The following is an 18337-nucleotide window of genomic DNA, read 5'->3' as shown; positions in this document are numbered from 1 at the left end:
AATGATACTTGTATTCAGTGTTATATTAATATAAATGCTGTACTAGAAATTTCAAGGATGATAAAAAATGTGATTTTTTTAAGTTGGCACAAATTATTTTTTAATTTAGTAGAACTTGAAATGATTATCAGAGGGTAAACATTTAGTATTGTGCCAGAAACACCTGGCTATTCTTAGTACTGTATACCTGCAATGAACGTTATCTTAAGTAAACTTCACTTTGTTTTTTGAGGCAATGAGTTTGCATAGTCTTTTTAAGTTCTGGGAACTAATTCAATTTTACAGTGCAGCTTATCTTAGAGAGCCATGGAGACTCTGTCAGTGATATATGGGTGTTGAAAATGCTTCAACAGCCATTTTAAAGACATGAAACAGCAGCTGGAAGGAGGACAGGACATAGAGGCTGCAAGCAGACTGAACTCCACTCACCCTGTTTGCACTACAATCACTTCACCTACCCGCCAGGCTGGAGGCTCATTTCAAAAACATATTCATACGGTCAACTGTATCAGATGTGCAAACAAAGAGAAGAAGCAACAGCAGGGGTGATTTTTCTGCCCTTATTGTTTAATTTGCATCACGTTCCCTGTGATATGACATCAGCAGGATTAACGTAGATGAACGTGGCAAACAAACAAAATGCCTCCTGCAGCTAAAAACACAAAGCCTGCAGCAGCTGTTTTACTGCAGGAACGAAACACGCTCAGAAACGTGTTTGTTTAAAAAAATAAATAAATGGAGTGAAAGTGATTACAGGCTGTGGTATATCATTAAAGGGAAAATCTGAAACAGGCCACAATCAGACTGAGCTGTGAGTTATTTAAGAGAAGGCTGGTTGATTCCTTATCATTAAACTCACAAATACACGTTTTCACCCTCTGTGTGTGCGTTTTTTCCCCTTACTCCCCCATTTCTTAGCTTTTTTTGACGTTTATGAATGTATTCATGCTCTCAGCTCACTGCGTGTGCAGGTGCAATGGACTAGATAACAGCACTGAGAACCTTTGGTCGTTTGATCAAAACGTGTTATTGCATGCCCTTGTATACAGCCCCACAATGTTTCTGTTTCAATGTCTCCAATGCATACACCATGTATATAGTTCACTCACATATATGTATATATGTACACATACATATTGCTTTTTATTTTTCCCTCGTTGTATATTGTTTTCTCTTTTTTTTTTTTTTTTTTTTACTTTTGCACCTTTGTAGTCCAGCTACCCAATTTCGCTGTGCAAGAAACTGCACAGTGACAATAAAAAGCTCCAAGTCTCTCTAAGTCAGTCGATCGGGAACATTAAACTGTGACTTTTGAGTGAGATTTTAGTTTTGTTTAGAAAATCAACGGGACTTATGGTTCACATAGAGGCCCGTTAGGTGGAAGCATTAAATCAGGTCTGTTAATGCTTGCTTGTTAGTGATAACTCATACAGTAGCGACTGCATTGGCACACAAAAATTTCTACTAATTGTTTTCCTGGTATAACATTTATTCTTTTGATTAAATGTCGTGTCTTAATTAAAGTTAAATAAAAAAATAGAAGCTTAGATTGACCTTTGACAAACAGAATCAAATGTCAGTCAAGCTGAAACCACAGCAAAGCACACTGCAAAACAGGCGATCTAGCAGCCACCCTGCCTCCAACTCACCAGCCTGGCACAGGCCGAGCGGTATGGCCACCCTCGGCTCTGACAGCCTGCCGGGGATCAGAGCCTGATGGCTGCTGATGCTGTCAGACCAACCTAAACGCAGCGCCCATGAAAACACACATCAAATCACCTTCTTCCCTCTAAGCAGGAGCATTTGAGTTCATGTTAATTAATAACACCTCATTAATTACAGGTTAATTTCAGCTGTTCTTGATGCAGTTCTGACGGCCACATAATACGAGAGACTGACGAGACCGAGGCAGATAAAAAAAGCATCAGCACGAACGCCACCATCAAATATGATGAAAACAATGGAAGAAATGTTTTAATTTAACAAAAAGAGAGTAAAGAAATAGCTAACAAGAAAGAATGCATGTATTGATTTAATAAAGATAAACAGATAATAATAAATGTTCTTATTAAAGTAATAGAAAGAAAGGAAATAAAAAAATAAATAAAATAAAAGCAAGGAATAAATCAACCTAGTAAAAATTTACATTTTAAGATGAAATGTATTTAAAAGAGATTAACATAGAAAGACAAAAAACAACCTAAACTAATAGTTTTAGATTCATTTGTCTTTAATTCCTGTTTTCTATTTCATTAATCTTTGCAAAGTTTTATGGGGGCAAAGCTGATGCTTTGATTATTGATGATTACCTCACTCTGTCACCTATCATCTTCCATAGCACTGTCATTCCCAAAATGGCATGAATCGTACACCAGTAACACACAGTACTGTTTACCTAACCCATGTGTCGGCAACCTCCAACATCAAAAGAGCCACTTTAGATCATCCTATGAAACTACATTTAAAAAGAGCAGCATGTGATGGAGACATGGAGGCAGCAGATACCAATATCATTAGCCGATAGAGTCCCATGTGGCTCACAGTCTGTCTTACCATGCCTAAGCTAACCTAAACAAATTGCATCTGTTTCATCAAAACCATGTGAAAATACTGAAGGCAAGGATGAAAACACAACATAATTTAAGCGCCGGTGAGCAAAAATCTTTTATTTTTGCAGAGACACACACTCTGCACATAAAGTCGACTAAGCAGTTTTTGTTTTTTTAAAGTGAAAGTACACCCATGCACCCTGACATAAGCGTGTTCTGTGCATCTGCTGTGTTGTGCATGCACTTTTGCAAAACTCACACTCTTCGTGCTCCAGGTCACTGTCGCTATCGGGATGGGCCAGCCCGTGTTTCTGCAGGTGTCTTCTGATGCTCATCCTGGTCCTCCTCAACCTCCCGTGACTCTTTAGCCTTGGCTGGTCCATCGAGTCTGCCACAGTGAATACGCCTTTTCCGTTGCTCTGGGAAAACGTACCACTGCCGTTGGCTTGGGCAGCCATGCTGGGAGAGGCAGCTGCAGCCTAATAAACAGTAATAAAACAGATGTATTATCACTCTTGTGCTGCTTTCTTTAATGTAAGTCTGATCCAGTTAATTCAGTTAATTTATATTAATTATGACTATTGGGTTCATTTTTAGATCATTTTCCCTCTGTTCTTTTTGGGTTTTTAATATTTTTTACTAAGAAAAGTTTTTAAAAAGTTATTCAGTTGATAGAAAGCTTGGTTAGAAGAAGACTTTGAGCAGCAGATCACTCTATCAGAAACATAAAAGTTGGAGTAGGCATTTGTGATATTGTGGCTAAGAGTGTTATTAATTTGAGAGGCCCTAGAATGGTTCCCTGGGGAACACCCTTGGTTATAAGGAGGTTAATTAGCACCTAATATCAGAACATGGGAGGAGGGTTCTAAACACCTGTCTGGGTATGTTTCTGTGCAGGGTTTTCTCAATGTGAGCAGAGCATTAAATCCTTTAGTCTATTTGAAAGAAACGAGATAAGTATCTGTGGAGAGTGATGATGGGAAAATAGGTCTATAAAATGTTTTGATTCTTGCACAAAGTGACACTAAATTGAAGAAGTAACCTGCTCCAAGTGAGAGAGCGTCACACTCCCAACATCGGTGAGCCGGTGTTCCCTGTCATCCCAACGTCCATAAGCAAGGTCAATCCCACCCACAAAGGCCACCGACTGATCAATGACGATGATCTTCTCATGATGTGCCCACAGGTACACAGCGGAGGAGACGTGGTCTGGGTGGCGCATCACCTGGTGAACAAAATATCCCAAAATTTAGAGAAGAAATGCAACGTTTCAGCCATTATGAACCTGCAGAAGGCCTTTACACTTGTGTACTTGCCTTGATGTTGGGGTGGAGGCGCAGCAGTGTTCTCTTGCTGTATCCTGAGTTAATGCCCAGAGCTAACTCCACCTCCTTGTAGAGCATCACAAAGATTCGAACTCCTTGTTGCTGTGGAGGAGAGCAGGGAAACAATGAATCAGGACACAACCTTAAATTTAGCTTTCGGATGAAATAAGAGGGAAAAATACTTTGTATTATATCAATATGGAGAAATTGACATGACAGCTTTACTTTTGCTATAAAAACTAAGAAAAACGTCCTTCTTACCGCTTTGCGTTTTAGTATGCAGTCGAGACGCCATCGGTTTCCTTCAACAACTGGCCTTTTCAAAAAGATCTCTGGACTCAGCCTGCGGGACGAAACAGGCCAAAAAGGTTTTTCCCCTCAGTTCACTCTCACTGTTACGCTTCCTCCTCCTTTCCTTTCATTCATCTTTTCTGTTCCTTACTTTGCTTGTTTTCTGGTTTCCCTTTTCTGTTTCCCTTTACTTCCTCTCTAGCTAATCCGGAAGCATACCAATAGACTTAAAACTGCGGACTCTGGCCTCCAGGATACTTGATTACACTTACACACACTTATTTTTTTATATACATATATATTAGGGGTGCAACGATACACAAAATTCACGGTTCGGTTCGATACTTTGGTGTCACGGTTCGATATTTTTTCGATACAAAAAAAATGTTCATGCCTTTTTAATTTGTCATTTATTAAAATTATAAATATATATTTTAACTCAAAAGTACAGTTTTTAAATTTAACCCTAACCCTTGTGCGTGTTTTTTATTTTGACAGCGAATGCGCACCTGCGGACCACTTATGTGCAGCCCCGGTTATTTAGCTCGTCATATTGCAGCCACAGAAATTATTTTGTCCATGAAACCATAAAGCTGCACTTTCTTTTTGCCTTATAGTCTGATTTGTCATAACTTCTCCTGCTGCTTTTACACACGCACTCACATAAGCTCAGCGATTCTCTGCGCGATCAACCTCTCACATGTTTAAGCTTGCTGCGGGAGATTTCACTTGTCATGTTTGCATAGTAAGCTAACGATTAATAAGACGATGTCAGAGGAATTGGTGCACAAATTATCATCACTCACAGATCAGTGCTGTCGCTCTCTATACACAGTTCGCACGATTGCAAAGTGAAAGCAAAAAAACAAGCGCAAATTCAAACGCGACTTCAATATGTCACATATTGACAGTGGCTCACCGATGCCAATGACATAATTACCCAGCTACATTTCTGAAAGAATGCAAAAGCATTGACATATATTTTTCCTACAATAGCCCGACGGGCAGGGAAGAGATAGATTTTGGTAGCCCGACTGAAAAAATCGCTAGCTCCGGGACGTCGGGCTAGCGATATTGCAAGCCCTGTATCTGATTGAGGAATCACTCATCTTTGGAAAAGAGAGTTTATTACAGAGAAATGGCGCTTTCCAAAATAAAAGCTATACTATCCGCTTCTTCTGGGCTATATTCTCAGCAGCATAAGGAGAATCATGTGCTAACAGCTGTCTAAATGACTCGGCTAAAGTTAGTAGCATGCTTGTTGTTTTTGTCTTTGCACTAGGATGATGTCGGCGTAAATGTGCAGTCATATTCGTTGTGTTCCCACTAGTGCTTTCAGGTTAATCTCGTTGAAATGACGTTAACGCCACAACACGGCAAATCTCCGTTAACGAGCTACCGCCGATCGCTCCGTGCATGGGGCTAGACGGCCAACACGTTAACGAGCTAACTGCGCTAACACACTAGTTCCCACCAATGTAATTGAGCATTGCGTGGCACATCCAACATACTGTTTTACTTTAGTCCATGACTCGCTTACCTTCAGGGTCATACGTCACATGAAAACCAAAATAATTCCAAACGCCAGATCTGAATGAGAGTGGGGGAGGTCCATGTTGCTGAGAGCTTAACTTCTGTCTCGCTAGCTTGCCCTGCGCTCTTCCTTCTGACTATGCTGTCTGTGTGGAGCGCTCAGTGGATCTGCGCTCGACAGTGCAGCCTAGGCGGAGTAGTCGAACACAGATTCACTGAGCGCTCAACACAGACAGCATCGTCAGAAGGAAAATTGATAAAATAAATTACAAATGTTGTATTGTTCATACATATGCGTACCGAACCGAAAGCACTGTATCGAACGGTTCAATATCGTTGCACCCCTAATATATATATATATATATATATATATATATATATATATATATATATGCAAGTAAAATGTAGTATTTTTGTTTAGTGGTAAGACTGATTTATAAAAACAAATACTGTCTGTAGAGTTAGTGTGTGTGTGTGTGTGTGTGTGTGTGTGTGTGTGTGTGTGTAAGTAACAGTAGCTAGACTGTAACTGATCTATTTGACCAGAAACCTCTCTTAGAGGTGACCGCCACATGCACTCAGTGCACTATGAAACACACACACAGACACACTCACAGCTCTGTGTGCGCTGAACACTCACCACCAGTCGGTGATAAAGATTTCCTCCTTGGCTTCTTCGAGAGCATTGGCCACATCCTCCATGTATGTTTTCCCGTTCACGTACCTTCAGAAGAACCACAAACAAACCCACAAATTACACTTCAATCATCGCCTTCTCAAAATGGGAAAATCAGTCCAAAACAGTTTTTTTTTTTAATTTCATATTAAAAAGTACAAAAAAAAGAAATAATCGAAGGAGCACAAGACAAGACGTCCATGAAATCTGTTTTTTTTCTCCCATTCAACACTTTGTTTATTTTCTTTCCTACTGTGAACAACAACACAGAAGGCATCAGAACTAGTTCACCACATATAAAATTATAAAATATTCTGGATTCTTTTATTTTGAAGGTGTGCCCTTCATAAACGGAATTGTCCTTCCTTTACTTTGCACTCCAACTCATTCCAAACTGTCTCAGCTGATTTTAACCTGGGGGATTATGAGTTATGAGTCGAGCCTGGAGGGGTTTCTAATCAGGGTCCTGATGAAGGGTCCCACTTATCTATAACCTGACTGGTCATCATGTTGCTGTAGGACAGGGGTGGGGCAACTCCAGGCCTCGAGGGCCGGTGTCCTGCAGGTTTTAGATATCAGCCTGGGTCAGCACACCTGAATCAAATGATTAGTTCATTATCCGGCCTCTGGAGAACTTCAAGACATGGTGAAGAGGTAATTTAGCCATTTAGATCAGCTGTGTGGGATCAAGGACACATCTAAAACCTGCAGGACGCCGGCCCTCGAGGCCTGGAGTTCCCCACCCCTGCTGTAGGATGTTGTGGAAGCCATGCATGCTGAATTAAACTGCAACACTATCCTCACATCTCCTCCTGCATGTAATTACCATCTGTCCACCTTCTCTGACAAAGACACAGCTGCGGAGGTTGTGATGTGTCTGCTGCTTTAACTCGCTGAGATTGACTCTTATTTAAGTTGCTTTTATTTCTATTTGACTCGTGAGTGGAGTGCTAACTTTTTTATTTATGTAGGAGGAGTGAATCAGAGTAGGAATAGTTTTTTCTTGTGCTATTTGAATTATAACCTGCGACGTAGCCTGACGTGCACTTCTTGCCCTCCCTCCTCTTTGTTCCCTCTCCCTGTCACACCCTTCCTCATGTCCTTCCTCCACCTTCACTTCTTCGTTTTTCTCTCTCTCGTGCACCAGGTGGGAAAACTTGCTGATTGCTCTGTCTTCTGTTTAACAGAGAATGGGAGCGTGTTCTCATCCCTCCTCAAACCCAGCTGTTCCAGCTTTCCCTGACCTTTGATCCTGTCTAAGAGACAAAACAGTTTCTGCAGGAGGCTGTAAACATGTTTACTTCTGCTGTAAAATTAGGCATTTTAACATGGGAGTCTGTAGGGAACTGACTCACTTTTGAAGCCAGCCCCAGTGGACATTAGAGGACCTGCAGTTATTGGAACTTGAGCACTAGGTTCATTTTTCAGCCTCCGAGGTTTCAGCTTTAGCCGTCCTCTGGTTTCATTGCAGTGTTTGATGCTTTTTGCTCTTCTTTGGACAGAAAGAAAAATGAAACGAACACTTCTCCTCTCACTTTTCAATCTGTCCATTGCCTGTTGAATCCTTATGCTCTTGACAGCAGGCACACACTCACTCACAGTGTGTCTCACAGATGGTATAGGGTTCCCCAGCGGGAGGACAGGTGATGAGCAGGTGAGTCTCACTTTCCCTTGCTTTGTGTCGGGTTACTCCAGCGCGAGACACACATTTGTGCATCTACCTTGTGAGGATTGCCTCTTACATAATGCTTTTTCTTTGTGTAACCTCGCAGCTACAGTCTTTAAATCTCTATAAGTGGCTCATCACTTTCTATAAATGTCCTCATGTTTAAAGTCTAAACCTCAAAGCAGTTCCCACAAAGGCAGAAGTACACAAACACACACTAACCTGCACACTGTGCCAGCTGGACCGGGTATTGTCTAGACTTTTTTTTAAAGTGATCCTGGGTCTGGTGATTGGCACTAAAGTGCTTCAGTTTAAGGTTAAGAGGAAGATGTGAGGCTGTTTTTTACTGCTTGTTAATAAATAAAAGAAGCTCAGTTCATACACAGATCAGCTCGTATCCATTTAAGTTTAAATCTCTAAGTTCCAACTGTGTCTGCTTGCTGCCGAGTTTTAAGTTGCCTGAAGCATCAGCGTCACAGCAGTGAAGAAAAAAATGACCTGTATCCACATCTTGTTCGCTTGCTTTTATGGAAACTGTACTGTAATGCTTTATAATGGCAGTGGATTTTACCCGCTGTTATCCAGAAGTTCAGTTTAAATGGTGATGTGTTCACTTGCAGCTGAACTTTGCAGCCTTCACTCACTCTTTCACTTGAGAGCATCATTAAATAGCATTTTAACAGCTCTGCATTCACTTTCTGTATCAGGCGCTGAGAGCTTTCCAGTTATGATGCATTTACCTATTGCAGCAGAATAGTGATGTGTGTTTTGGAGGTATCCATTACTGAGGTTCTCTTATATTGTTTTGCTGCTTTTAAACTGAAGTAAACACAGAACAACAAAGAACTGAAATAAAGAAATCGTCTAAGAGTCTGTCAACAAGATCGGCCCGATGCACAGTCCACAAATGTAGATCGGTGTATCCCTAACTCGGTCTAATGTGACTCAGGAACTGAAACTACTTTGACTAGAAGTGATCTGAATGTTAAATAACGGGTTTTAAGGTGTCAAATGTGAGTGTAACTACAGCAGAAAGAGTAAGTGTGGTTACCATTTGGCAGGGATGTTCACTTCCACTCTAGCGAAAGATCCAAAGCGGTGATCTTTGAGGAAGGCTGAGCCATTCTTCTGGACAAAGCCTTCAATGGACTGACCCCACCAGCGGGCATGTCTGTAGCTGTTGCACTTGAGCACCAAAGACCTGCACAAACACTACTTCAGTTTCTGATTTTCTTCAAGCCTTAAAATATTGAACATAAGCAGTAAAAATAGCCATCGCAGACCTGGAGAGACTGTCCACACGGACGCCGTGTTTGGTATCCGTGTCCTTGGAGTCCATCTTGATGCCAAACTCTTTGTCAAACAGCATTACAAAGGAGATGGCGCCTGAATCCATCTTCATGTACAGCAGAAACGAGTCCTTCACCACCAACCAGCTGCACACACACACACACAGGCAGTATTTTAAGTAAAAGTTTTTTATTGTCATATACTTCCTTAAACACCATTTGGCTTATGTAAACATAATGGCTCCCCTTTAAAATAAATACATAAATAAATAAAGCTGACGAGCTTCTTAGATTCAAAATGTTTATCTGTTATGATGGATCACGGCATTTTAAAAAGGTTAAATACCCCATTTGGCGTGCCACATATTTAACTGGTTAAATGTCAACTCTTCCTACTTGTAATGAACCAAGCAGGATGGTTCAGGAAACCCCCTATGAAGCGCAACAAATACACAGAGCAATGTTTCTAATATTAATATTCTTCTGTTCACCATTTCACACCCAGGAGTTCATGCAATTAGTTCCTATCCTTGCGTGATTGAGTGTGGATTTGCATTTAACTTATGATGCACATCCTGGGAATAAGATGAAGGATTTAAATAAAAAGAATCAAAGGTGAATTCTACTGTTTGCTAAAGAAAATGAATCTAAAGCTAAATGGAAAGAACTTTACTGTTTTTGAGTCAGTCAGCTGTGGCAACACTGACGATCCTAATCAAAGTTTCCTCTTGTTGTTTAGTGGACTTACCTGTTAACCCTTCTTTCCTGCCATTAATAAGAGGCTCTGTTAAAATGACGTGTCAGCATTTTACTCCGTATCCAAGGCGTTAACGATTCTGAACTGCAGTTGTACAATTTGCAGACCGTTACAGTGATTTTAACACTAATTTCAAGTATAAATCTAAGGAAGGTTTGTACAGATAAGGTTCCAGATAAGATAGCATAACATAAAACATTGCTTTAAATGCTTTATATTTAAATCTCATCTTCAGGACGTTTGTTTTGTCAGCTACATAGATAGATTCAAATGTTTTTCTTAAATCGAGTACTAACTTTTCACTTCAGAACCCCCAAGAATTGAACCCTTTCCTCAGATTAAACAGCCAATAAATACAGCATTGCATCTTCTGCATAGACGAGGTGATGCACCGGTAAGATGTCTCCAAGCTTCCCCGTCATTTCCTGTTTTACCCAAGCTGCTGTGTATTTGTGACATATCACAAGCTCACATTGAAAATGACCAAGACTATTAAGGCTAAGCAAACATCCTGTAAGAATCCTGATTATTTACTGACCGTTTGGACCAGCGGTAGCACATTCTGCTGCGACCACAGCAGTTCATGCCGGGGATCCGATGGCCGCCGGATCTCTTCAGCACCATTCCCTCTCTAAAAGACAAAAGGACAGTTCATAATATAGAAAAATACTTAGAAAGGACTGGTTAGGAGAACCTTATTATACAAAGCAAGACAAGATTAAATATTTTGCCATCAACTTTAACCTGCACTCCCCACCTACACCATCTTTGAGTAGAAATTTCAGAATTTCACTGGATATATTTCTTAAAGTGCAAGATTTCAGTGAAAAATTGACACATTGATAACAAATGATTCTTACAGTCCTTTTGGTCCCAGGTCGTGAATGAAAGACAATTGACTAACATCAATGAACTCCATCTGAAAATCAAGCAAAAATATTTATAAACTCACTTTCACAAGATTGTTGTCTACTTATCATCTTCTAAGTTGACCTGAAAAGGTCGTCAGTGTTTTCCAAAATATATTGAAACCTTTCAAGGTTAACTGTTATGCTTTTCTCTATTATGTACAGTGTTACTACAGTGGATGTTCATATTAAGCATTGCCAAAGTTTTTAAAAATGAAGCTCGGATTCCAGAATACTCTAAACACTCAGTTTCTTTCTCTCTTTTTTAACCCGGTCATGTTAGATAAAGAAGCCCTGCCCACTTCTTACTTAAACCTGTTTGCAAGATGTAGCCAATCAGAAGTTGGCTTAGAGGGGGTTGGACCTAAAACTGAGGGGCCAAGTTTAAGGTAAGAAGGATTATTTGGAACTGTGAATTATGCAAAGTGACTCTGATAGAATCCAAAAACAAAAACATGGAGCTGAAAATGAGCAGAATGTAGTTACTTTGTAACTTTTGTGTCCTTACCGTAGCGTGGTAGTTCCTATACATCTGCATCGCTAGCACAGTATTCAAGTAATCTTCCAGTTGTTTCTAGATCAAGGAAACAATGAGAAATATTCAGTACAATTTAATATACGTAGTACATAAATCTGGTACCATAAAATTAAATATCGGCCATCAGGAGCAATTTACCCTTCGACTGGAAACTCCTCTGTCCAGTTCGCCATCGCCTCCTCTGGGGAGTTCTGGGATCTGGCTCACCTCACTCCTCAACGGTATGTTCCTCTTCACCGTGTGACTGCAGAGAGAGAAATAAAATAAAGTTTTGTTAGGAGGCTGTGTGTTCAAATCCAAGAACATGCAGTGGAAATACAGGCAGAAAAATGAGCTCTGCAAAGCACAGTGAAGATAAAATATGAACTGTGAATAGGCACAGGAGGCACTGAGGTACCTGCGTGGAAGTGGAATCTTCATGAAGGTCTTGTATGTTCTCAGTTCTCTGTGGAGATCGATGAAGTGCTTCTCCTTCCTCTTCACCAACCATGTAAACTCTCCATGTTTCATCTCAATTTTATACACAGCTGGCATTGACTGCACACACAGCAGGGCCTCCAGTTATTTACATTCAGTGTTTATCATTTCAAAAAGCTCATCAAATAAATGGGATTAGAATAAAGTTTGGGATTTAGTCTAAAATTTTGACATCATTTCTTTTGTTTCTGGTTGATAAACTGCCAACTTTTACTACGTTGTTGGAATCTTTAAGTAATCGAGTCACCTGGTTTTCCTAAGCAGCTAAAAGTTTCCCTGGGACACTGGAATAATGACTTCTTCTGCTTTATCCATGACTGTAGATGCCATCTCAGCTGCTGCTACACCCAACCTCAGCTACATCAAGTTACTAAAATGGACCTTTTCAGTGCATTTTTACTGCTGGTGCTTTTAAGAGCATTTTAATGGACAGATATTCACCCATCACCTATGTTACAGTATTGGTAAGTAAAACTCTGGTACCCAGTTTCTTGCTTAGCCCTAATCAGCAGGTATCTGTGCCTGTGTTGCATCCACACAATATACAGATGCAGCTTGCTAACCATCTAGCTGCAGCTTAGCACACCATCCTCTTCTACAAATATAGTCCCTTCTGGCTCAAACTGTGACGTCACAGTGGCTACCTCCATGTTTCATGTATAGTGTACGGCTAAATGCATTTTCTTCCCTACAGTGACAAAAAGCTCTTCACCTTGTTGACGCTCCTCTGCGTGGTGAGGTTGAAGCGGTCCTGAACTGAGGTGAAACGCTCCACCTCCAGGATTTTGACAGTGATGGGAGAGGAAAGGTAGACTTTGGCCTCTGTCTCCTTGAAACCCACTGTGTTGTAAATCTCTTTAAAAGGCAAACCCTCTGCTATTGAAAAAATATAAACAGTTACACAAACAAATCGCTTACACAACAAGTAGAGAAACACCTGTACAGAGTGCAGTGATGGCAGGTACCAGGTGCATTGGTGTCTGTCGTGTCATAATCTCCATCGCCTAAATCGAGATCGCGGGTGTCCAGATTGTCCATGATGTCGCTCATATCACTGGCAACCAGCTGCAGGGTGCTGGACGATGGCTCAATCTGCTGCAGCATGGCTAGCACTCAGTCTGGAGCCCGGGGCTCACCTGGCAGGTAATGAGGGAATATGGTGGTTAAGTCAAAGATAAGGAACAAAACTGGATGTGGTCATCTAGAGTAAAACAGATCAGAATGTGCCAATTAAACTTTTAGATTTTAAAAGCAACCGTCTCTGTGGATAAAACTAGCTCTAAGAATCCTGTTCTGATGTGTTTTTAAAACTCTTTATCTGACATTAATTGCTTATTACAGACTTCAGGTTCAGTTGCTGTGGGGGAAAAATAATCAGGAAGCCTTGAGTCTGGTCTAAACCAACAGAGAAACATTTGATCTCAGAGTCAACATGTAACCACTCGCTGCTTGTGCACTGAAAAGAAATGTCAGGGTATCATTAACGGCAGCACAGCGACCAACATCAGAGCGCTCTAAACCCATTACAGTTCCTGTCTGACGGTCAGTTCAGTTCATTAAATGGATCATTTCATGTTGCCTGAAAAGAACTTCAGGTGAATTTCTTAATTGGAATTATGCAAAATTCCCGGTCCACATCCCAAATTTTGGATGAGTCATCCAGCCAACATGACAAGCTCACTGGTGTGTTTCACCCACGCACAGCATTTCTCTTCACATTCATGTTTCTGGGTCAGTTTGTGTGAAAATCCTCTCCAGTGAATCCTCTTCATTCATGAGTGCACACGTGAACACCACTGACCCCTTTTTGTTTGTTTTTCCTTTTTTTCCCCCAACTCTTGCTCCGCATGCTAACACATACAATTGTACAGGGGAATATGTGCTTCCTGTGCTTCTCCTCTGTTAATCCTGATCTTTGGATTAGTGTCTTATGTGAGGTTAACTGCCGCTGCGGGAGAATAAAGGAGGAGGAGAATGGACCGGTAGGCTGTAGTACAAGAAAGGGGATTAAAGAGGAATCCAGGAAAAGAAAAGATGTGTATAGAGGTTAAAAAATGGATAAGAGCGCTTATAAGAAAGCACGAGAAAAGGTTTCTGAAGTAAAGCAATGCTTTACCGTGTGGCAATCCTGAAATCCTGACTGACATCACTGATATAAACATCCACATTATCATATCCAGGTTCCATCTATCTGCCGTTTGGAGCTGAGTAAAGCCCACTTAGATTAAAGTTGTAATGTTTAAAGATCTTTCAGGTGAAGTGTGAACTTTATTTTATCAGGTGATCAGCCTGTGGTCAGAGGATTGTTCCACAGTCTTGATGCATGCTCAATTATCCAGGGAAGGACATCCCGAAAAGTTGATTCTGTGCATTTGGATGTAATGCTACGTCCAGATGAACAGAATCAACCTTTTGGGATTGTCCCACAGATTTTTTTGCAAACATTTTAGCAATGATGACAGATTAACTGTTGGGTTTAGGTCACACGAATCAAAATCAGATATTTTCTCTCTTTTAGCTCAACTTTTGGTCTCCACCACATCCTCAGGCTGAACACTGACCCCCAACTCATGTTCCAACTGTGTCTGCTTGCTGCCTAAAATGAGATTTGTTCAATAAGAATGAAAAATAGTATCGTTGTGGGCTATAAAACTCAAACATTGAACTGAAAGATGCCGTAAATCTTTCAGCATGCTGTAATTCTATAAATATCTTGATGTGTGCTGAATTGTATACAGTTTTCATGTGAGCAAATAAGAATTAAACACTAGTTGACATTGACCTCCAGAATCACCACAGGAGCCCCTAATGAATTCTCACAGTCTCCATAGCTTTTAATATACCCAGCACCTTGCTTTACTATGATACATATGACATCCATCCATTTTCTGATGCTTAATGGGTCCAGGTTTTGGAGGCAGCAGTCCAAGCAGAGATGCCAAGACCTCCCTATTACCAGCCCCTCCTCCAGCTCTTCCAGGCGGGGGGGGAGGGGAGGAGGCAGAGGTGTTCCCAAGGCAGCACAGAAACATGATCTCCCCGTGTGTTCTGGGTCTGCCCCGGTGCCTCCTGAAATAACAAGGTGGTGTCCCGTACACATCTTAGTCAGACGGCGAAAACGGGCTCAAAAAACTCAAGTTAGCTCTTTATATGCTTTCATTGATTTATCATCTTGATGCATTCTCAATCATCCAGGAATCTCCAAAAGTTGATTCTGTTCATCTGGACGTAGCGTTCTGTGGGAGAAACGTTTCGTCACTCATCCAAGTGACTTCTTCAGTCTCAGCTGACTGCAGGTTTCCCCAAATATTATAAACACTACATTTGCATAATGACTGAAACCAGCCCACTGAGGGAACAATGGGCTGGGGGGTCAGTTCCTTAATCATAATTATGCAAATTCTCATGACCATTGATCAACAATCACTGACCAAAACTCACTGATCAATGTCCATGAGTACCATTCACAGAGAGTTGGGGAATGGCTGCAATCACAGCATTGTAAGATGGCGAAAGATGTACCCTTAGGCTCCCTCCTTGATTCAGAGATGGTCTTTCCCTTTTCATGTAAATGGCCTCCTTGACTCCGCCCTCAAACCAGCATTCCTCCCTGTCCAGGATGTGTACATCCTCATCCTTGAGTGTCCACTGGCCTGTAGGTGTGAATAGACTGCAGAGTCCTGGCCTGACGAGGTAGCTCTTCTGTGTTGTGCCATCCGCTTCGCCAGAGGTTGTTTGGTTTCCCTGATGTATAAATCCTGGCAATTCTCCTGGTACTTAACAGAGTAACAGAGTTTTTGGCGCAGCGTGTTTTGGGGTTTAAAAGCCACAGAGACCCGGTGTTTGCATAATTATGATTAAGGAACTGACCTCCCGGTCCATTGTTCCCTCAGTGGGCTGGTTTAAGTCATTATGCAAATGTACTGTTTATAAGGTTGGGGAAACCTGCAGTCAGCTGAGACTGAAGAAGTCACTTGGATGAGTGACGAAACGTTTCTCCCACAGAACGCTGCGTCCAGATGAACAGAATCAACTTTTTGGAGATTCATTGATTTATATTTTCCTGTTTTCTCAGCATGAATAGTCGTCTCTGTGGTGGCCCTGTGACAGGCTACAGACGTGCCCAGGGTGCAGCCAACCTCTCACCCTGTTAAATGTGGCTGTTAAATAGATAACTTGAAGAAAATGGACGGCTTGATTTACTGTCCATCATTTTTATTGATCATCCTGAACCAGCTTCTACTTCAAACTCAATGCTGTACGTCATTACATTTTGTGGGCATCTCCAGGGTGATGCAGAGGAGGCTTAAAAGCAGGAAATAACTACACAGCTTCCTTGTTTTTAATGTGTTTTAATGGACAAGTTTGACGCCGACTCATCTGAAATAAGGTCTGGGGTTAAGACGAGCTTAAAAATATGAAGCTTAAGTAAAAATCTCAGCTGTCAATTATGAAGCTTTTATATTGTGAGACATTTTCAGTGTCATCACGCTAAAAATAGGAAGTTATTCGTGGTTATGCTGACATCATGCGGTGTAGTTTATAGTTTAACGTTAGTGCTTTGCTTTTAGGAAGATCTCAGTTAAGTTGCAAATAATATGTTACTGATAAACTTCTTTATTATTGCAAAAAAGGTATTTTCTTTCAATCAAAGGAACCAAGGCAATGCTAACCAACTTCCTGGCTGGCCTTCAAAAAAAAAACAAAAAAACAAAAAACAAAACAAAACATTAAATAAACTGCAAAGAATTCCGGGTCCATGATTTCCTTCTTTTTTCTTCTTTTTTCTCTGTTCATAAACAACAATTTTAATAGTCAAATCTAACAAAGATTGATCTTAGATTTACGATATGTTTATTAATTGGATACCTTCAGATTGCAGAGGACTTCCCCTTTTAAATTTAACCCAAAGAAAGAAAAATATTTTTAATTCACTTTCACCTCATCTCTGCTTATATTTTAACAGAAACATTAAACCAGTGATATCACACATTTAGGTCCGTCAAGGTCTCTGGTGTGAAGCTTATTTGTAAAACTGTCATCATGTTTGACTAAAAACACGTCTATCTAAAGGTAGCACATTCTAAGAGGCAGCAGAAATACAGTCGATAATAAGATTGTGCTTCATTACTGTTCTCTATTTAAAAAAATAAACCACGCAGGAGTCAGATTTCTGACATTATGATGCAATTCCTGCCGGACAAAGTCTAACAGCTCATTCTTAGGAAGAACATGGGTTATGTTTGGGTTTAGTCAGAACTGGTTTCACTGTGGTCTGTCTGCTTTCACTTCCTGCGCCAACAAAACACCAAGAACAACCACACAAGCAGGAAAACCGCACCCCGCTGAACCCCAAAGAGCATTTCTTTGCTTGCAATGTTTATTCACAGATAAAAAATCTGGCTAAATAACCGTTAATCCAACTCTCCCACAGCCACGCAAGCCATCACAGTTTACACACACACACACACACACACACACACACACACACACACGCACGCACACACACACACACACACACAAATCATGCATTTTAAAATAAATGATTTAATCCAAATCCTTTTTTATTAAATTTGAGGATTTCACACAAAGCCCCCTATTAAACTATCCACAAATAAACAATAACAAAAAATAAACAGCAGCCAAGTACAGAACTAAAGCATGAAGGAGTTACATAATGATTTGCTATTCAAACTCCATCAGTACGTTGGAATTATCACTCCAGCCCTGACCTTTGCATTTTTAGTTAGAAAAACTGTCTGAACAGCTGCTTTGCAATATTAGGAGAAATATGAGCAAAGCTTCTTGTTTCATACTGAAAGTCTAGTAGGAAAGGGAAGGAAAGACGACGACTCACTGAAGTGTCATTTGCAGAGTCAGAAGGAACACGAACACGAACACACACACACACACACACACAAACAGAAAAAACTGTACTGTCCGTCACTAAGCACTAACTTACTAAAGGAGAAGTGCAGATTAAGTAACCAACTTTGAAGTTACCAACTTGGGTCATGCATGAGCCTGGAGGGGTGCAACTATAAAGCTAGATTTATGGGTTAATGAGATATGTCCAGTTTACAGTCAGACTGGTTAGTGTCACAAAGTTGCTGGCTCTGTTTTTATCGAGCTAGATCACTATGGTAACTTATGCTGTACACATATCCCAGACTGGAGCAGGTTTCATTTGATTTTGGTTTAAAAATCACCCCAAAGTGCCAAATTTGAGCGAAATCCTATTTTTTCTGCTTCCAGAGTATGTTTTGTAAATGCAACATGTTGAGCAGTAACTTACTAATATCGCTGAACAACAACCAGCTGCACAGTT

General features: G+C 40.7%; 1 protein-coding gene across 4 annotated transcripts in view; it reads right to left on the bottom strand.

Annotated features, from left to right (window-relative positions):
* LOC308385766 (phospholipase D1-like) overlaps nt 1-18337 on the bottom strand; it is a 49857-nt gene that overhangs the window by 11065 nt on the left and 20455 nt on the right. For 3 of the 4 annotated variants that reach the window (XM_080864888.1, XM_080864890.1, XM_080864889.1), the window contains exons 2-15: nt 12975-13145; nt 12722-12885; nt 11930-12069; nt 11671-11776; nt 11503-11568; nt 10947-11005; nt 10625-10717; nt 9324-9476; nt 9092-9241; nt 6339-6422; nt 4136-4217; nt 3866-3976; nt 3592-3774; nt 2809-3028 (exon numbers count right to left, since the gene is read on the bottom strand). In XM_080864888.1, the coding sequence (XP_080721014.1) occupies nt 2809-3028; nt 3592-3774; nt 3866-3976; nt 4136-4217; nt 6339-6422; nt 9092-9241; nt 9324-9476; nt 10625-10717; nt 10947-11005; nt 11503-11568; nt 11671-11776; nt 11930-12069; nt 12722-12885; nt 12975-13113 (1750 nt within the window). In that variant the 5' untranslated portion in view covers nt 13114-13145. The remainder of the gene's footprint in view (nt 1-2808; nt 3029-3591; nt 3775-3865; nt 3977-4135; nt 4218-6338; nt 6423-9091; nt 9242-9323; nt 9477-10624; nt 10718-10946; nt 11006-11502; nt 11569-11670; nt 11777-11929; nt 12070-12721; nt 12886-12974; nt 13146-18337) is intronic. The other variant, XM_080864891.1, reaches the window with a different exon arrangement.

The sequence above is a fragment of the Rhamphochromis sp. 'chilingali' genome (assembly GCF_963969265.1).
Source record: "Rhamphochromis sp. 'chilingali' genome assembly, chromosome: 18".
Taxonomy (NCBI): Eukaryota; Metazoa; Chordata; class Actinopteri; order Cichliformes; family Cichlidae; genus Rhamphochromis; species Rhamphochromis sp. 'chilingali'.
The sequence above is the reverse complement of the archived record's forward strand: the minus strand, read 5'-3'. Positions and strand labels throughout refer to the sequence as shown.